The 16141-nt window shown below is 42.9% G+C and overlaps 1 protein-coding gene across 1 annotated transcript in view; it reads right to left on the bottom strand.

Moving 5' to 3' along the window:
* TTLL11 (tubulin tyrosine ligase-like family, member 11) overlaps window positions 1–14089 on the bottom strand; it is a 395726-nt gene extending 381637 nt beyond the window's left edge. The window contains exon 1 of the mRNA XM_006890745.1: window positions 13383–14089. Within this exon, the coding sequence (XP_006890807.1) occupies window positions 13383–14078 (696 nt within the window). The 5' untranslated portion in view covers window positions 14079–14089. The remainder of the gene's footprint in view (window positions 1–13382) is intronic.
* Between the last annotated feature and the right edge of the window lie 2052 nt (window positions 14090–16141).

Genomic DNA, 16141 nt, shown 5'->3' with positions numbered 1-16141 from the left:
GAGACTGAGAAAGATGGGTTCAATAATGTATACTGCATTGAAACAGATGAGGGAGAAAACTGTTTAAAAGGGATATGTGATTAGGTATTTTTGTCATGAGAGGAGTCCAGAGCAAAGGCTGCATAATGGAGTAGACCTGGGGAGGGATTGTAAGAGTAAGACAATGAAAGAATGTTTCTTTTCTTTTTCCAAGAAGGTAGTGTACTACGGGGAGGGTTTGGAGAGGAGAAAAGTGCAACAATGAATGAATGGAAATCCAAAGTCTCTGTAAATTTTCATTGAATTAATAATAAATTTTTAAAAAGCTAAAAAAAAAAGAAAATCACAAGTTACAAGAAAAAGCCTAAGTCCATTCAGTAGAGAAAGAATCATCTCTTCAGAAAATAATGCCTAACACAGCTACATCTCCATGTGCAAAATTAATTTGAATCCATACACCAAATCATATATGAAAATTAACTCAAGACAGACCAGTGGCCTAAATATAAGGGCTAAAATCATAAAACTTCTAGAAAAAAAATATAGGACTAAAGCTTTGAAATCAAGATTTTTCACAATAGATGCTTAGATTTTACACCAATAGCACATACACACACACACACACACACACACATTCAAACTTCATTAATATTCAGGGTTTTGTTTTAAAGACTTTATCAAGAAAATGAAGAGACAATATACAGAATAAAAGAAAATACTTGGGAACCATATATAAGGGTTTACTATCCAGAATTTATAAGGAACTTTTATGTAAGGTCAAGTCACTTGAAATTCATAGCAACCCTATATTCAGTAGCTCTGAACCCTGCCCTATCCTGAGCCAATATCACTGTCTCTGACACACCTATTCCCCAATACCCCAGTTAATGTGTCAATTCATCTCATCTGGAATCTTCTTCTCCTGCACTGTCACTCCACCATGATGTCCTTCTCCAAGAACTGGTCCCTGCTGGCAACATGCCCTAAGTATGTGAGACAGAGAAATCCTTTCCTTCAAGGAACAGCCTGGTTTCACCCTCTCCATGACAGACCTATTTGTTTTCCTAGTGGTCCTCATATGTTCAATACTCTTCTCCAGCATCACAACTCAAAGGCCTCAATTTTCCTTCTAACATCCTTATTCACTGTCCAGCTCTCTAAATGCCCAGAAAGTAATGGAGAAGAGCATGGCTTCGATTAGGCACACCTTAGTCTCTAGACTGACATTGTTGCTCCTCAGTACTCTTTAGATGTCCTTGAGAGTAGACTTTACCAATGCAATTCATCTTCTAACAACTGAATATTAAAATGACAAACAATGTAATTTTAAAAAGGGCACAGTACTTGAACATTCCCCAAAAGCCATTACCACCAAGTCAGTTCTGACTGATCCTGATTTCCAACACTGTAAATATATACGGGAGGATAGTTTCCTTCTTTATCCTGAAGAGTAGCTGGTGATTTGAACCATTACATTTTTTTAAATTTTTTTTCTTTTAATTGAGATTTTAATGAATGTTCATGGAGAACTTGGATTTCCATTCCTCCATCGTTGCACATTTTCTTCCCTACCCACCTCCCCTGTTCACTTTTCTCTTGGGGGAAAAAAATTCTTTCATTCCTGCTCAATTTCCTCCTCCCCAGCCAACCCCACCCCAAGTCCACTGTGCTATGCAGCTCTTATTATGGATTGTTGTCATGCAAACAATACCCAATCATATATTCCTTTTAAACAGTTCTTTCCCTGATCTGTTTCAATGCAGTGCACATTGATTCCCTATTTTTTTAGTTTCTCCCCAACCCCCATGTCAGTCCTGTTTTATAACAGCAGCATTATTCAGAATTTGCCCTTTTATCTTGGTGTGAACCTTATTAATCTTATGCTTAGCACTGTAACATGCACCATGCTACCAGAACCCCTGATAATCACCAATAAGCACATGAAAAAATACTAGGCAGCATTAGTCATCAAGGAAATTAAAATTAAAACCACTGTGGGATACCAATTCATACTCCCTAGAACGGCTACCTAGGGAGTTCTCACAGTGTAGTCCATACGGAGTTGCAGTGTGAATCCAAGGGTTGTACTGCTAATCTCTGGTGCTTTGAACCCACCAGCAGATCCAAGGGAGAAGGATGGGCAATCTCTTCCAGTTTGATTGACAGCCTGGAGCACCTGCTGAACAACAAGTTGAGTTGTTTGTTGAGTTGAAAATGGCTACTGTCTTAGCTATCTAGTGCTGCCATAACAGAAATACGACAAAGTGAGCAGTTTTATACAAAAATTTATTTTCTCAAAATTTAGGAAGTTGAGGGTCCAAATTTAGAGTGCCAACTCTAGGGAGATGTTTTCTCTCTTTGGTCTCTAGGGTCAGATCTTTGTTTCTTTCTGCTTCTGTTTTAGTTCCTTGCAGACTTCATGTACATAGCATCTATCTTTGCCCATCTTGGCTTGCTTGGGTGCCTGTTTGCTTGTTGTTGTTGTTGTTATGTGCCATCGAGTCATTTGTGACTCATAGCGACCCTATGTACAACAGCCCTAAACCCTGTTCTATCCTGTGTCAATTGCATTGCCCCAGTCACTGAATCAATCCATCTCATAGAGGGTCTTCCCCTCTTGTGCCGTCTCTTCATCCTCCCAAGCATGATGTCCCTCTCCAAGGACCTGTCCTTCCTTACAACACGCCCAAAGTATGTCAGACGAAGCCCCAGAATCCTTGCCTCCAAGGAGTAGCTTGGTTTAACCCTCTCCAGGATGAATCTGTTTGTTTTCTTGGCAGTCCATGGTACATTCAATACTCTTATCCAGCACCACAGCTCAAAGGCATCAATTCTCCTTCTGTCCTCCCTAGTCATTGTCCAACTCTCTGATGCATAACAAGTGATTGCAAAGACCATGGCCTGTATCAGGTGCACCTTAGTCTCCAGAGAGGCACTGTTGCTCTTGAGTACTTTAGAGAGGTCCCTAACCGCAGACTTTCCCATCGCGATACGTTTTTTCATTTCCTGGCTGCTGGTGCCAAGAGTGTTGACTGTGGAGCCGAGCAAACTGAAGCTGTGAACAATCTCAATCTCTTCGCCATCCATCCTGATGCTACCAATTGGTCCAGTGGTGAGAATCTTTGTCTTCTTTACATTGAGCCTCAGTCCATACTGAAGGCGGCAGTCCTTGACCCTCTGCAGCAAGCCTTTCAGGTCCTCCTCAGTTTCAGCAAGCAGGGTTGTGTCATCTGCATAATGCAGATTGTTAATAGATCTTCCACAAATCCAGACACCACAATTCTCCTCATAGAGCCCAGCCTTCCGGATAATCTGCACTGCATACAGGTTGAAAAGGTATGGAGACAAGACACATCTCTGGCATACACCCTTCCCAATTTTGAACCATGCAGTGTTACCCTGCTCTGTTCTGATGACTGCCTCTTGGTCCAAGTATAGGTTTCACATTAGCACGATTAAATGCTCTGGGATTCCCATTCTTCTCAGAGTCAACCACAGTTTGTTATGATCCACACAGTCAAATGCCTTTGCATAATCAATGAAACACAGATAGACATTCTTCCAGTATTCCCTGCTTTCAGCTAAGATCCATCTAACATCAGCTACAATATTCCTAGTACCACAACCCCTTCTAAACCCCGTCGGGACTTCCGGCAATTCTCTGCTGATGGGTTGTTCCAGTCATTTTTGGATAATCTTCAGTAGAATCTTGCTTGCATGTGAAATCAATGAGATTGTTCTGTAGTTTCCACACTCTGTTGGGTCACCCTTCTTTGGAATGGGAACAAATATAGATCTCTTCCAGTCAGTTGGCCAAGTGGCTGTTCTCCAGATTTCTTGACACAACTTGGTAAGCACATCCAGGGCAGCATCTGTTAGCTGAAATATGTCAATTGGTATACTATCTATTCTAGGGGCCTTATTTTTTGCTATTTCCTTCAAAGCAGCTTCAACTTCTTCCTTCATCACCATATGTTCTTGCTTATATATTATTTAATTAAATTCTTCTGTATCTGCCAATTCCTTTTGATACAATGACTCAGTATATTCTTTCCATCTTCTTTTAATACTTCCTGGATCATTTAATATTCTGCCTAAAGCATCCTTGATTATAGCAACTCTAGGTTTGAATTTGTTCTTCAGTTCCTTGAGTTTAAGAAATGCCGAACGAGTTCGGCCCTTTTGATTTTCCGACTCTAGTTCCTCGCATACTTCATTGTAATATTTTGTCTTGTCATTCTGAGTTGCCTTTTGGAATCTTCTGTTCAGCTCTTTAGTATCTTGAATTCTTCCTTGTGCTTTGGCTTCTCTACGCTCCAGTGCAATCTTCAGAGTTTCTTCTGACATCCTATTTGCTTACTCTTCTCTTTTATATCTCAAAGAGATTGATTTAAGACACATTCTGTGTTAATACTGCCTCATTAACATAATGAATAAAACTTAACCCAAAGGGATAATCACTCCAAAAACCTCCCACTTGCTATCATGATTATGACTGATAGATTTCCAAAGCTATAAATCTTGGTTTTCTCCAAAGAGCAACTGATGAATTTGAACCATCAAACTTTTGGTCAGCACCTAAGTACCTTCACCACAGAGCCACCAGATCTCCACAGATAAGAAAAAATAAACCAAACCTATTGTTATGAAATTGATTCTAACTCAGTGATCCTATCAGGCAGAGTGGAACCTGGAAGGTATCCAAGTATGTAATCTTTATGGAGACTGACAGCGTCCTCTTTCTCCCTCAGAGTGGTGGGTGATATCAAACTACGGGCCTGTCAGTTCAGTACACATCTATGGCTTAACCCCGATTCATTTCCATTGGTGTCTCTCCATTTGTTTCTCCCATTGCCTCCAAGTAGGAACCAATTCATAGCTGACTCTCAATCAGATTATGGAAGCTGCAGATTGTACAGGAGAATGCCTGTGTTTCTCCCTCAGAGATGCTGGTAGATTCAAACCACTGAGGAGGCTTGGCCCTTTAGAATTTGGAACCCAACAACAACATTTTAAAAGGACACAATTTTGTTGAAGAAAGTTGAAAACAATAAGTGCTGGAGAGAATGTGGTGAAATTGAAACCTTCATCCATTCCCAGTAAGAATGGAAAAGTAATAGTAACTGAGTACTTACAGTCTACAAGAGGTGCCCTGGTGGCATAGTGTATAACGTATCCCAATAACCAAAGAATTAGTAATCTAATAACCAAAAGATTAGTAGTTTGAGTACAACATCAGCTCCAAGGGGAAAAGCTGGGCAATCTCCTCTCTTGAAGATTTACAGCCTCAGAAAACCTATGAAGGGTCATTATGAGCCAGAACTGACTTGATGGCAGCAGGTTCTAATGCACCAAGTGTTGGATTAAGGCCATTTACATACATTCCCTCATTTAAAAGGTAAATCTCACTAGCTCATTCTCACAGAAGAAACTGAGGCTCTGAGAAGTTCTGTATTTAGTTCACAATAAGTTTAGTCACACAAGTAGTTTTGTTTTTGTTATGTGCCATTGAGCCAGAACTGACTAGATTGAAGCTCAACGTTAAGAAAACAAAGATTCTCACCACTGGGCTGATTGGCAGCATCATGACAGACAGTGAAGAGATTGAGATTGTTAATAGCTTCAGTTTGCTTGGTTCCACAATCAACATTCTTTGATACCAGCAGGCAGGAAATCAAAAGATTAATTGCATTGAGAAAGTCTGCTATCAGGGACCTCTCCAGAAATACTAAAGAGCAACAATGTCACTCTGAAGACTAAAGTGCACCTGATCCATGCTGTAGTCTTCACAATTACTTGCTATGCATCAGAAATCTGGACAATGACTAGGGATGATAGAAGGAAAATTGATGCCTTTGAGCTGTGGTGCTGGAGGAGAGTACTAAATATACCATGGACTGCTAGGAGAACAGTTTTGTCCTAGAGAAGGTTAAACCAGGCTGCTCTTTGGAGGTAAGGATTCTGAAGCTTCATCTGACATACTTTGGGTATGTTGCAAGGAGGAACCAGTCCTTAGAAACATAATGCTTAGGAGAGTGTAGGGACAGCTCAAGAAAGGAAGACTGTCAAGGAAATGGATTGACACAGTGACTTGGGGTAATGGGAGTGTCAGAGAAAATAAGGTTAGCACAGGATAGAGCAGAGTTAGGTACACAGGTTCGCTATGAGTCACCAATGACTTGACAGCAAATAACAACAACAAGACACATTTAAATGAAATATACAGTTGTAGAATGAAATGTGGTTGTGCTGCAAAATCTCTGGTGGTGGTGGTAGTGGTGATGTGCTCTCTAGTCAGAAGCAACTCACAGCTGACTCTCTAAAAGAGGCTATAAATCACATAGGAGGATATTGCCCTTCCCCCCCCCCCATGGAGCAGTTTATAGATTCAAACCCACTTGCTTTTGGGTTAGAAGCACAATTCCTTACCCACTAGGCCACCAGATCTCCTAGAAAGTAGGATTTTTTTAAACCCACATCTTTCTGATTTCAAAGCTCTACTAATTCCAAGGCACCACACTTTTCATTTAGAGAAGACACTTAAAGAGCAGCCAATTATCTTAACAAAATGTTCTTCTCCAAGTAATAGAATTTTTTTTAAGTAATGGATTTTAAAACAAAAAAAAGCATCATTGAATTTTTTCATTCAGCTTCTGCTGATTCAGAATTTGCTTGAACACCTCTAAAATTGAGACACAATACCAAGTGGATGTTTCAAAACACAGAAAACTGCTCCAGCCTTTGTAATACTTGCTAAAAATAAAAAATTTATTTTGTAATCATTACAGACCTTGAATATAAATCCCTGGAATTTACTGTCTTTTAATGACCTACTTAAGCCCTTTAAGTTAGTTTGAATTCATGAGGCTATTATACATATTATATTGTTCAGAGTACAAGTGGTAGTGAATTGTGATTTTTAGATAATGACAAGCTTAACTGGTAAAGGCAAAATTCTAGTGGATTAGACATTAAAATAATATGTCTGTGGAAGTAAAACCTTTGATGGAGTAGGACATAAATCGCTCTTAAACATAATGCTATTTTCAAAATCTAGAAAGTAAATCACAATGACTGAGATTGAAAGAAGAAGGCAGGCGAAGTTAAACCACACATTTTTCATCTTCTACCCTGGCTCCTTCCAGAAGGAATCGGAGGCAGAGCGCTTCAGAGAACAGGCTCATATTCCACAGTGGAGGAGGCCGCTCGCCTAGTCAAATGGCACTGGAGTGACTTTACTGTGGGATTTGGAATGTGCAGGCGCCCAGCACTCTCTCTGCCTGGCAGGATATATTTCCATGTTTTATTTTAGGTCCTAGTTGCACTATCACTCCCCTGGTTCTGAGGGCTTCCACTGCCATTCAGTATTATGTGGGTCAGTCGAGGAAAGGAGGGATACGAGGTGTAAAATTCTAGAACATTAAACGAGGGCTTCAGAATGAGACAGATGATTGAACCCTGCTTTTTCAATTGTTATCAGGGTATAATAACAATAATAGAGTAACTCCATGCAGTGTTGTTTTTAGCAAAGAAGATGCAGGACTGGCAATGAGCATGAGCCTGGAGAGCTCTGTACCTTGTTAGCTAGTGGCATTGGATTATCCCATATCAACCTTTCTTTCTAAGCTTCAGTTTCTTTATCTGTAAATTGGAGATAGTGGAATTGACTTAAGAAAGTTGCTATGTGAATTCAATAATCTACAGTAAATGCTTGTTGTGTTTGTTATGTATCATCAAGTCAGAACCAACTCATAGCTGACCCTCCAGGGGGGATTCAGAGATAGTTAATTGTATTGGTTGACCATCTTTCTCATACAGAACAGCTAGTGGACTTGAACCATATGCCTTTGGGTTGACATTGCAACTGCTTACCACTAAGCCACCAGAGTTCCCTATAGTAAATGCTTAAAACAATTGCATAAAGCACTTAGTAGAGTGACATGTTACTATTGTCAGTTTTCGATAAATTATTCTGACTGGTGGTGACCTCAACTGTGCAGCGAGGAACTACTCAATAGAGCTTTAAAGGCTGTGACCTTTCAGGTAACAGCAATGTCTTCCAAGAAGCCTCTGGGGTCATTCAAACAACTGCCAGCCTTCTACCTAGAAGCTGAGCTCTTTAACATACGCACCACCCAGGGGCGTCAATGGAGCATTAGATACTTCATGAGTAGTAACTACCCTTATACAAGTTATAAGCAGGACAATAATACAGTACATACATGTTCCAAATAACAGCTAAGTCAGTTTCAGAACAAAAATCATGACTTGCAGTCTCTGAAGCAAAGACATTGCAATGTAATGGATCTTGGGGCAGGAATATTTGCAAACTCTTACCGACACATGTCCCTCTGTCAAATCTCTCAGCACTCTTGGGTCACAGAAGCTGGTGTCCATGGCACCACCACGTCCATACACAAAGCCCACATCTCTAAGGAGGGCAACTCACAACAGAGGCACCTATTATCTGTGGTATTCTTTTCTCTAAGGCTTTCATTAATGAGGACAGCAAAATTGCAAAAGAATATGGCAGGGGATGAGGACAGAGTTTATACAAGTGGAAAAGGACTTTATCATTCCATAAACATTTACTGAGCCTTTTCTATTAACCCTGACCTCTTTCATGTAGGAACTTTAGTGGTGGCCTTGTAACTACAGCTCTGCTCTTCTGGAATGAACTTTTAATATGAGCCACAAGTTCATAGAATATCCTGTAACTTTTCCCCTGAAAAACATATCTTAAATTGTGGGTTCTGATGAAGAAGACCTGAGTCAGAATGGATGTGCCTGCAAACTGAATCATCAGTGTCAGCACGATTCTTTTGGGACTGAGGGAGAGTGGGCAAGGGAGACTCAGTCTATATATGGCAAGCAATCTGCAAGCAAATTCAGCCTGAAGCTCAGGTTTCTTGGCAGGTCCTGTAAAGCTTTCTGTGATCTGGCCTCTCCTTCATCTCTCTCCACTCTCCAACATGCTCCCTCAGCTCACATTATCCCCAGTCTGAGTTTAGATCTGGGTCAACATTCCCTGTCTTTGCTCATACTCTGTGTAGGTTGCCCTTTCCCCAGCTAACCCCTGGCCGTCTCCTATCCAGGGTTTAATAACCCAGTCTATTTATCACCTTCCCTCTAAGCCCTTCTACAGCTCATACCTCTCCACACAAGGCACTTCCATGCAATACACTCACAGCCTCCTGTGCTCACCTCTAGCACTGCCTCACCTGACTGGACGGCAATGATCTACTCATAATACCTACCCCCTGGGCTGTAGCTGAGAAAAGGAGCCTACCTCATCCCCATTGACAGAGAAGTAGAGACAAACATAGGATTGAAGCTTAGCATTAAAAGGGTTACCCATCATAAATGCTAGCTCTGCTATTCACTAGCTGTGTGACTCTAGATAAGATGCTGAATCTCTGTGTACTTCAATATCCTCAGCTTTACAAAAGAGGCAATAAGCAATTTATATTATTGGGGTATTGTGAGAATCAAACAAGTTCGTATATTAATATATTTAAAGCACTAAGAATAATGTCTGGTAAAGAGCAAGATTTATGTAAGAGTTCATTATCATTACCTTGTTGTTAAATATACATGGAATAAAGAAAAATGTTTCTTGTAGCTGAAGCAAACTTCTGAATTCACATGCTGACCCAGTTCTGCCCTGACTAGTAGACGGTGTTATGCAGCCCCTCGCTCCACATCCACAGAAAGAGACACAGAACTTCCACTCTGGCTGGTATGCAGGACTTGATTTCTTTCCTCCCCCTAAACCAGCCAACTTGGTACTCCTAAACTCTACAGTCTTTATGCAAAGGAAACTGTGGCTCAGTTCCTCGATGCTTCGGCCCCAGAAAATAAGTCCACTCTAGAACATCAATGCTGGGAGGTACTTTAGAGATGATTTGATCTAAATACCATCCCTGTATCAGGTAGGAGAACTTAGACCAGGAGAGGTTGTGTGTTCATACTTCGATCATTCTTAGTTTTTATCTGTTACTTGTCACATAGCTAACTTTGTAGAAAGTACTAGGAGTAAGTAGTAAGAGTACTAAGAGTATAAGTATAGATGAGCAGATAATCTGATCTGGCTATTTTCACCACATCCCAGGGTGTCTAGCTGAGACATGAGTTCTGTTGCACGGATTTCATTCATTCATTGAACGTTGATTGAACACCTACTTGTGTAGGACACAGGCAACACACAATCAATAAGGGATACCCCAATGTTCCGCCTTCAGGAACTCATAGACTAATGGAGAAAAGTGTCATTAATAATAACTCACCTAATGGCAAAGTCTTAGTGTTTGGAGCAAATTAGGTCTTAAAATATATTAGCATGAGCCTCTCCACTTAGATGTCTACATGCTTTGAGAGGAAGAAAAGGCTCTGAGGGGAGTTAGTGTGCAGTTAAACAGTTGTTGTCGTTGATTGCCACCGAGTCGAGCACAACTCATAGTGACCCTATGAACAAAAGGCCTGAATCCTTTCTATAACTACCATCATTTATCAAAGTTCACAGAGTTAAACTAGCCACCTAAAAGTGTCCATCAAGTGTAAGTTCTTGTTGTCGGCTGTCAAATTAGAACTGGCCCATAGCTAACCCTCCAGCAAGTTTTCAGAGGTGGTAAATCACATGGAAAGAGACCACCCATCCTTCTACCACAGAGCACTGGTGGATTCAAACTGTGTGCCTTTGGAATTCAGCACAGCTTCTTACCACTAAGCTTCTTACACAAGCTCCCTAGTGTAGCAGTCTCACACAAATTAACATTACCATTATGTAACCGTAGCTTTAACTGGGAACCACTGAACAAGCTCTATTCACCCCCCATTTCACAGACAGGAAAACTGAAGACTAAAAAAGTTAAACTGACTTGCCCTAAATAGCAAAGCTGAATAACGGAAGAATCTTACAATTCTGTAAATGGCTCATGCAGCCTTCAAAAAACGTCCAGACTCCATAGGAGGACACATCACTGGATTCTTGCTCACCTCTCCAGCCTTGTCTCTCATTATCCACCTCTCACATTACGATCTGACCTTACTTACAACCTGCAAAGCTATAACTGTACCTCTTGCTTTGCCATTACTACTCCTTACTTGGCTATCCAGAGTCCACAGGCCCTCACCTCACCTCTTGCACTGAAGAAAGCTCAGATTCCTCTCCTCCAGGAAACCCATTCGAAGTGTCCTTCCTCTACCTCCCACAGCACCTCTACCTTTATTTGTACAGAAACACTCACCACATAATATATTCATCCATTCAACAAATATTTATTAAGCAACTTCTATGCCAAACAACTTAGGATACAATAGAAAATAAAACAAAGCCCTCGCTCCCACGGAGCTTACAATCTAGTAAGGGTCACAGATAGACAATAAAATAATACATAAAATATTTATCAGGTAGAGGAAAAAATATACGAAGAGCAAGAACTGGAGACCTCACTGAGGAGGTGGCATTGGACAGATATCTGAAGAAGTAACAGGAAGCCATGCAAAAAACAGGGGAAAGAGAAGTTCAGGAAGTAGTAGAAAAGATTCTGTAATTGCTACAATTACCTTTTTTAAACTTTTGGGGGTAAAGACTACATCACAGCCATTGTAGACTCCCAGGGCCCAGCCTTGAATACCCCAGATGAAATAGACTGACACAGTTTGGGGTAATGGGGGTAAGTGTTTCGGAGACAGTAAGACTGGCTCAGGGCAGGCTCCAGAGCTACTGTACATAGGGTTGTTAGGAGTCACAGGTGACTCAATGACACATAACAACAACAACAGTGGCCTTGTGGCAAGAAGCTGAGCTGCAATCTCAAAGGCACATAGTTCAAATCCACCAGCTAATCTGCAGAAGGATGGGCAATTTCTTGTATGATTGAAAACCCACTAAAAGCCTCTGAAAACCTGCTGGAGAGTCAGTTCTGATTTGGTTCTAATTCCACGGCACACAAAACCAACAAAAACATAGGGCATTTACTAAAGGAGTGTACTAAGACGGGATGACTGCCGGTTACTGAGTTCACCTGGGCCCATGACTGTCTCTCCCAGCAGAGCCCCTGATTAGGTCACCAGTCTCACCTGCCTCCAGGAGCTGCTTTCAATACCAGAATCAGCATTTATGAGTTTTCTAATTCATCTTGCTTTGACCCTCATATTTCTGGCCTGGATCTGAGGCCCTGTCTATAAACCCTAGGCTCCATAACTGGAAACATCTCCCTGCTTTCCCCAGGCATGAAAGTCTCCCTGTGAAACCCAAAGCCCCACGGCAGGGGGACCTGGCTCTGAGGTCAGACTTCTCCAGTGGCAATCACCTATCCACTTGGAAGTATGCCCTGCCTGACTCTACTCTACAAACCACATGACTTCTTCCTGCTGGTAAATGAAGCCTCTAACCACATCAATGTCTCTTCATGTTCCAACTTTGTAAAACCATTACAGAACTTTGCAGAGCCAAGGCCAGGGGTGGGTATCACAATCTTTGTGGTGCCTGCTGCAACTGGGCCTAAGTCTCTAGTCTAGCCTACTTTGCCCTGCAACCCTAGCACTGCAGGAGCACAGGAAGCAGCCTTACATGTTGCAAATAAAGACAAAGGTTTTACACCCTTAGCCTGCAACATGCACCTCTGGGTATAACAGGTGCCTCGTTTTAGCACCTACCCGGTCTAAACTGGTGAATAACCAATTCTTTCATTCATTCCTTCACCCACCCCAAACTGATACCTACTATAAGCCAATACCTGGAACATGAATTAATGTGATGATGACGATGGACATTTAGAAGGAGGAAAGAAAGCAGAAAGAAAGTGGTAAGATTAGTACTACTTACTGCATTGAGTAGTGGGTCTTCTAACAAAACTACAAGATAAGTATTATTAACTTTACAGAGGAGTAAATAGGCTTAAGAGGTGAAGCAATGAGTTCAAAGTAACACAGCTAAAGGGTAGGATAGAGTGAGACCCTAGATGTGTCTCCAAATAGCACCTGTCTCTGGGAATTCACAGTAAGCGCTACAACATACTCAACTTGAAGTGAATGGCGGAGGATGGTGGGGGGAGACTAGGTCCCCTGTCCTAAAGAACCAAATATCAAGGATGAGGCAGATAGAAAGAAGCAAATCTCAGAGATCAAGTTGTGGGCGCAGAAGTTTGGAAACCACTTGAAAAGCTTTAGGGCAGCCCGAGGCAGAGAGAGTGGCTGGCTTGGTCAGAAGGGGTCTGGGAAGCTTTCTTGGAGGGGACTTTGGGACTAAGCCTTGAAAGATGACTGTGGCTGACAGCAGGCTCCAGTGTGGCGCACAGCAGGAACTCGGCCCTTGCCCGCCGACCTGGCCTGGGCCGTACCGGGTCCTTTGAGGTTGTCCTGTCCACCCCCCTGTGCCCACGCGGCGGGCCGGGCCTCACCTCCTTCCACTTGAGCTGGCGGATGCTGATCTTCAGCGCTTCCAGCGAGGTCCTGGCTTTGGAGCTGTCCACGGTGACCGGCCGCCGAGGGCGGGACTCGGGACAGCGGCCTGAGCTTCCCCTGCAGCTTCGGCCCTTGCTCTTGGGTTTGCCATGCGGGCAGAGGTCCCGCGCGGGAGTCGGTTTGGACTTGTGCGGCGAGGCCGACGGCTGCGGGGCATCGCGAGCATCCCCCTCCTCGGCCGCGCGGGGTCGCGCCGGGCCTGGCTCCTTGCGCTGCTCCACCCCGGGCTTGCGCTCGGGCTCCCCGGCGGCGCCTGTGTCCAAGCGGACCTGCTCCTCAGTCGTCCTCGCCGCTGCAGCTGCTGCAGCCGCCGCCACCGCCGCCTCCGCCTCCCATCTGACTGCCTGCTGCCTCTCGGGGCTGCCCGGCAGCATGGCGCTCAAGGCCGGCGACAGGGCCAGTGCCGCCGCCGCCGCCGCCGCTCTGCTGCACCAGGTCGCGACCAAGCTGTCGCCGCTGCCACGCGCTCCCTGCCTGAGCCCGTTGCCATGATCGTTCAGGCTCCGGTTGACAAGGACAGTCGCCGCCTGGGGACGGAGCCTGGAATGGGACAATCGCGGACCAAGCCCCAGCGACCTCATAGGAGGGTGCAGCCACGTGAGCAGGCCTGTCACAGAGGCGGCTGCGGCCATCTTGGAAGAGGGCGAAGGTCCCACTCCAGTCCTCCCACTCAGAGAACTCGGGAGGATGAAGAACTTGGAGAGATGGTGGAAGTGAGTTAGGGGGTAGAAAAGTTGTTTCCCCACTCCGCTAGAATAACTCCTCCTCTGAAAGAGGAGGCATGACCCTCCCCACCTTCCTTTCCCTAGGAATTGATGAGAAGCATGCCAAGTCCAGATCTTTGGGGAGTGAGCAGCCTCTCATTGGAAGAAACATCTTTCTAGTCTTAGGAAAGCCCCTAACGTGAGAAGGAGACGCTTCCCCTGTTTTTAGAAAAATCCCACTGAAGTGAGGAAACCATGAGAGGTCTAGCCAATTTGAAGAGTAGGTTCATAGTCTAGCAACTGCTCTTGCTTGTTATGTTTGTTTTGGAGGTTTGAGTAGTTTTGTGGACTGGGGGAGGAGGAACTGGAAGGATCATTTAATAAATCTGAACATATTTTTTCTTCTGTTTCAAATCTGTATCCTCTGTTATGCATGTGGGTTTGATAAAGTGAACAAAAACTAAAGCACAGAAATGTCCCTTCAGTAAGTTGATGATCGTTGTGTGCTGTCGAGTCGGAACCGACCCATAGCTGAACCTCCAGAGGAGGTTGCCCATCCTTTTCTTGTGTGGCAGTTGGTGGATTCGAACCATGTAACTTCATGATTGCAGTTCAGTTTCTTGCCATTAAGCCAATCGGAGCTCCATTAGTTGATGAAAGGGAATGTAATCAGTGAGGATCTCTGGAGACCTAGTGGTAAAAAGATGCGCTGCAATCCCAGAGGCACGTGGTTCATTCAAATCCATGGTTCATCTCATACGCAATTTACTGCCTCTGAAAACCTACTGCAGGTCAACTGTGGGCCAGTTCCAACTCTAAAGCACACAACAACAACCAGCAATAATCAGAGGAAGCAAAAATGGAAATCTCGTGTCCGTTAAAATGGGATCATGCTCCGTTTTAGTTGATATTTCAACATCAATCACTGCTGTATTAAAAGCATCTTTTTTAAAAAAAAAGTATGTTATGCTGTTTTATACAGGTTTCTTGTTGATCTGCCTGTAATTGATAGCAGGAATTGCAATCCCAAATGTTAATTGAGGACACATATTTTAAATAAGACATGTGACTCGAAGGTGTATGACAAACGGGCACGAGTGATTGACACAATCTCCATGCATGTATAGTGTTGTTATATCAGAATTATATAGTTCTGTAGTTAGGTGCACGATGGGTGATTAGTAATTAAGTGATAACTCCAACTCTTGATTTTTAACATTACTTTAAAAAAAACAAAAACAAAAAATAAACAACAACTTACTTTTAAGTCAATCCAAGAAAAGGGCTATCTCCTCTCAACTGAAGAAGCCACAATCTGTTTGGAGAGTTTGGGAAGATGTTTTAGCAACACAGAGTGAAGCCAGTGCTCATCATTGACCATGGGTGAGCTCTTTCTCTTCAAGAAAATAAAAATCCTCACCACTGGACCAGAATTCAACATCAAGATAGATGGAGAAAAGATTGAAATAGTCAATGATTTCATTTTACTTGGCTCCACAATCAACACCCTTGGTACCAGCAGTCAAGAAATCAAAAGGTGTTTTGCATTGGGAAAATCTGTTGTCAAGGACCTCTCCAAAGGGCTAAAAAGCAAAGATATCAGTTTAAAGATTAAGTGCAAGTGATCCAAGGCATGACCTTTTCAATTTATGTATTGAACAATAAGGATGATGGGGAAAGAATCAATGCTTTTGAGTTGTTGTACTATTGGGGGAAAGTACTGAATATCCCATAGACTAGCAAAGGAGCCTACAAGTGTTTCTTGAAGGAAGTGCCGCCAGGGCCCTCCTTAGAGGCAAGGGTGGTGAAAGTTTGTTTCACATCTTTTGGGCATGTTGTCAGGATGTCCTTGGGAAAGGACATCATGCTGGGAAGGGTGGAAGATCAGAGAAAGAGAGGAAGACTCCCAACTGGAGAGATCAGCACAGGACTGTAGCAATAAATTTGAGCCTATCAGAGAGATCAGAGTTCATGAATATGGTCCAGAATAA

This window comes from Elephantulus edwardii, unplaced genomic scaffold (assembly GCF_000299155.1).
Source record: "Elephantulus edwardii isolate Elephantulus edwardi_28Jun2011 unplaced genomic scaffold, EleEdw1.0 scaffold00092, whole genome shotgun sequence".
In the NCBI taxonomy this organism is placed as follows: domain Eukaryota; kingdom Metazoa; phylum Chordata; class Mammalia; order Macroscelidea; family Macroscelididae; genus Elephantulus; species Elephantulus edwardii.
The sequence above is the reverse complement of the archived record's forward strand: the minus strand, read 5'-3'. Positions and strand labels throughout refer to the sequence as shown.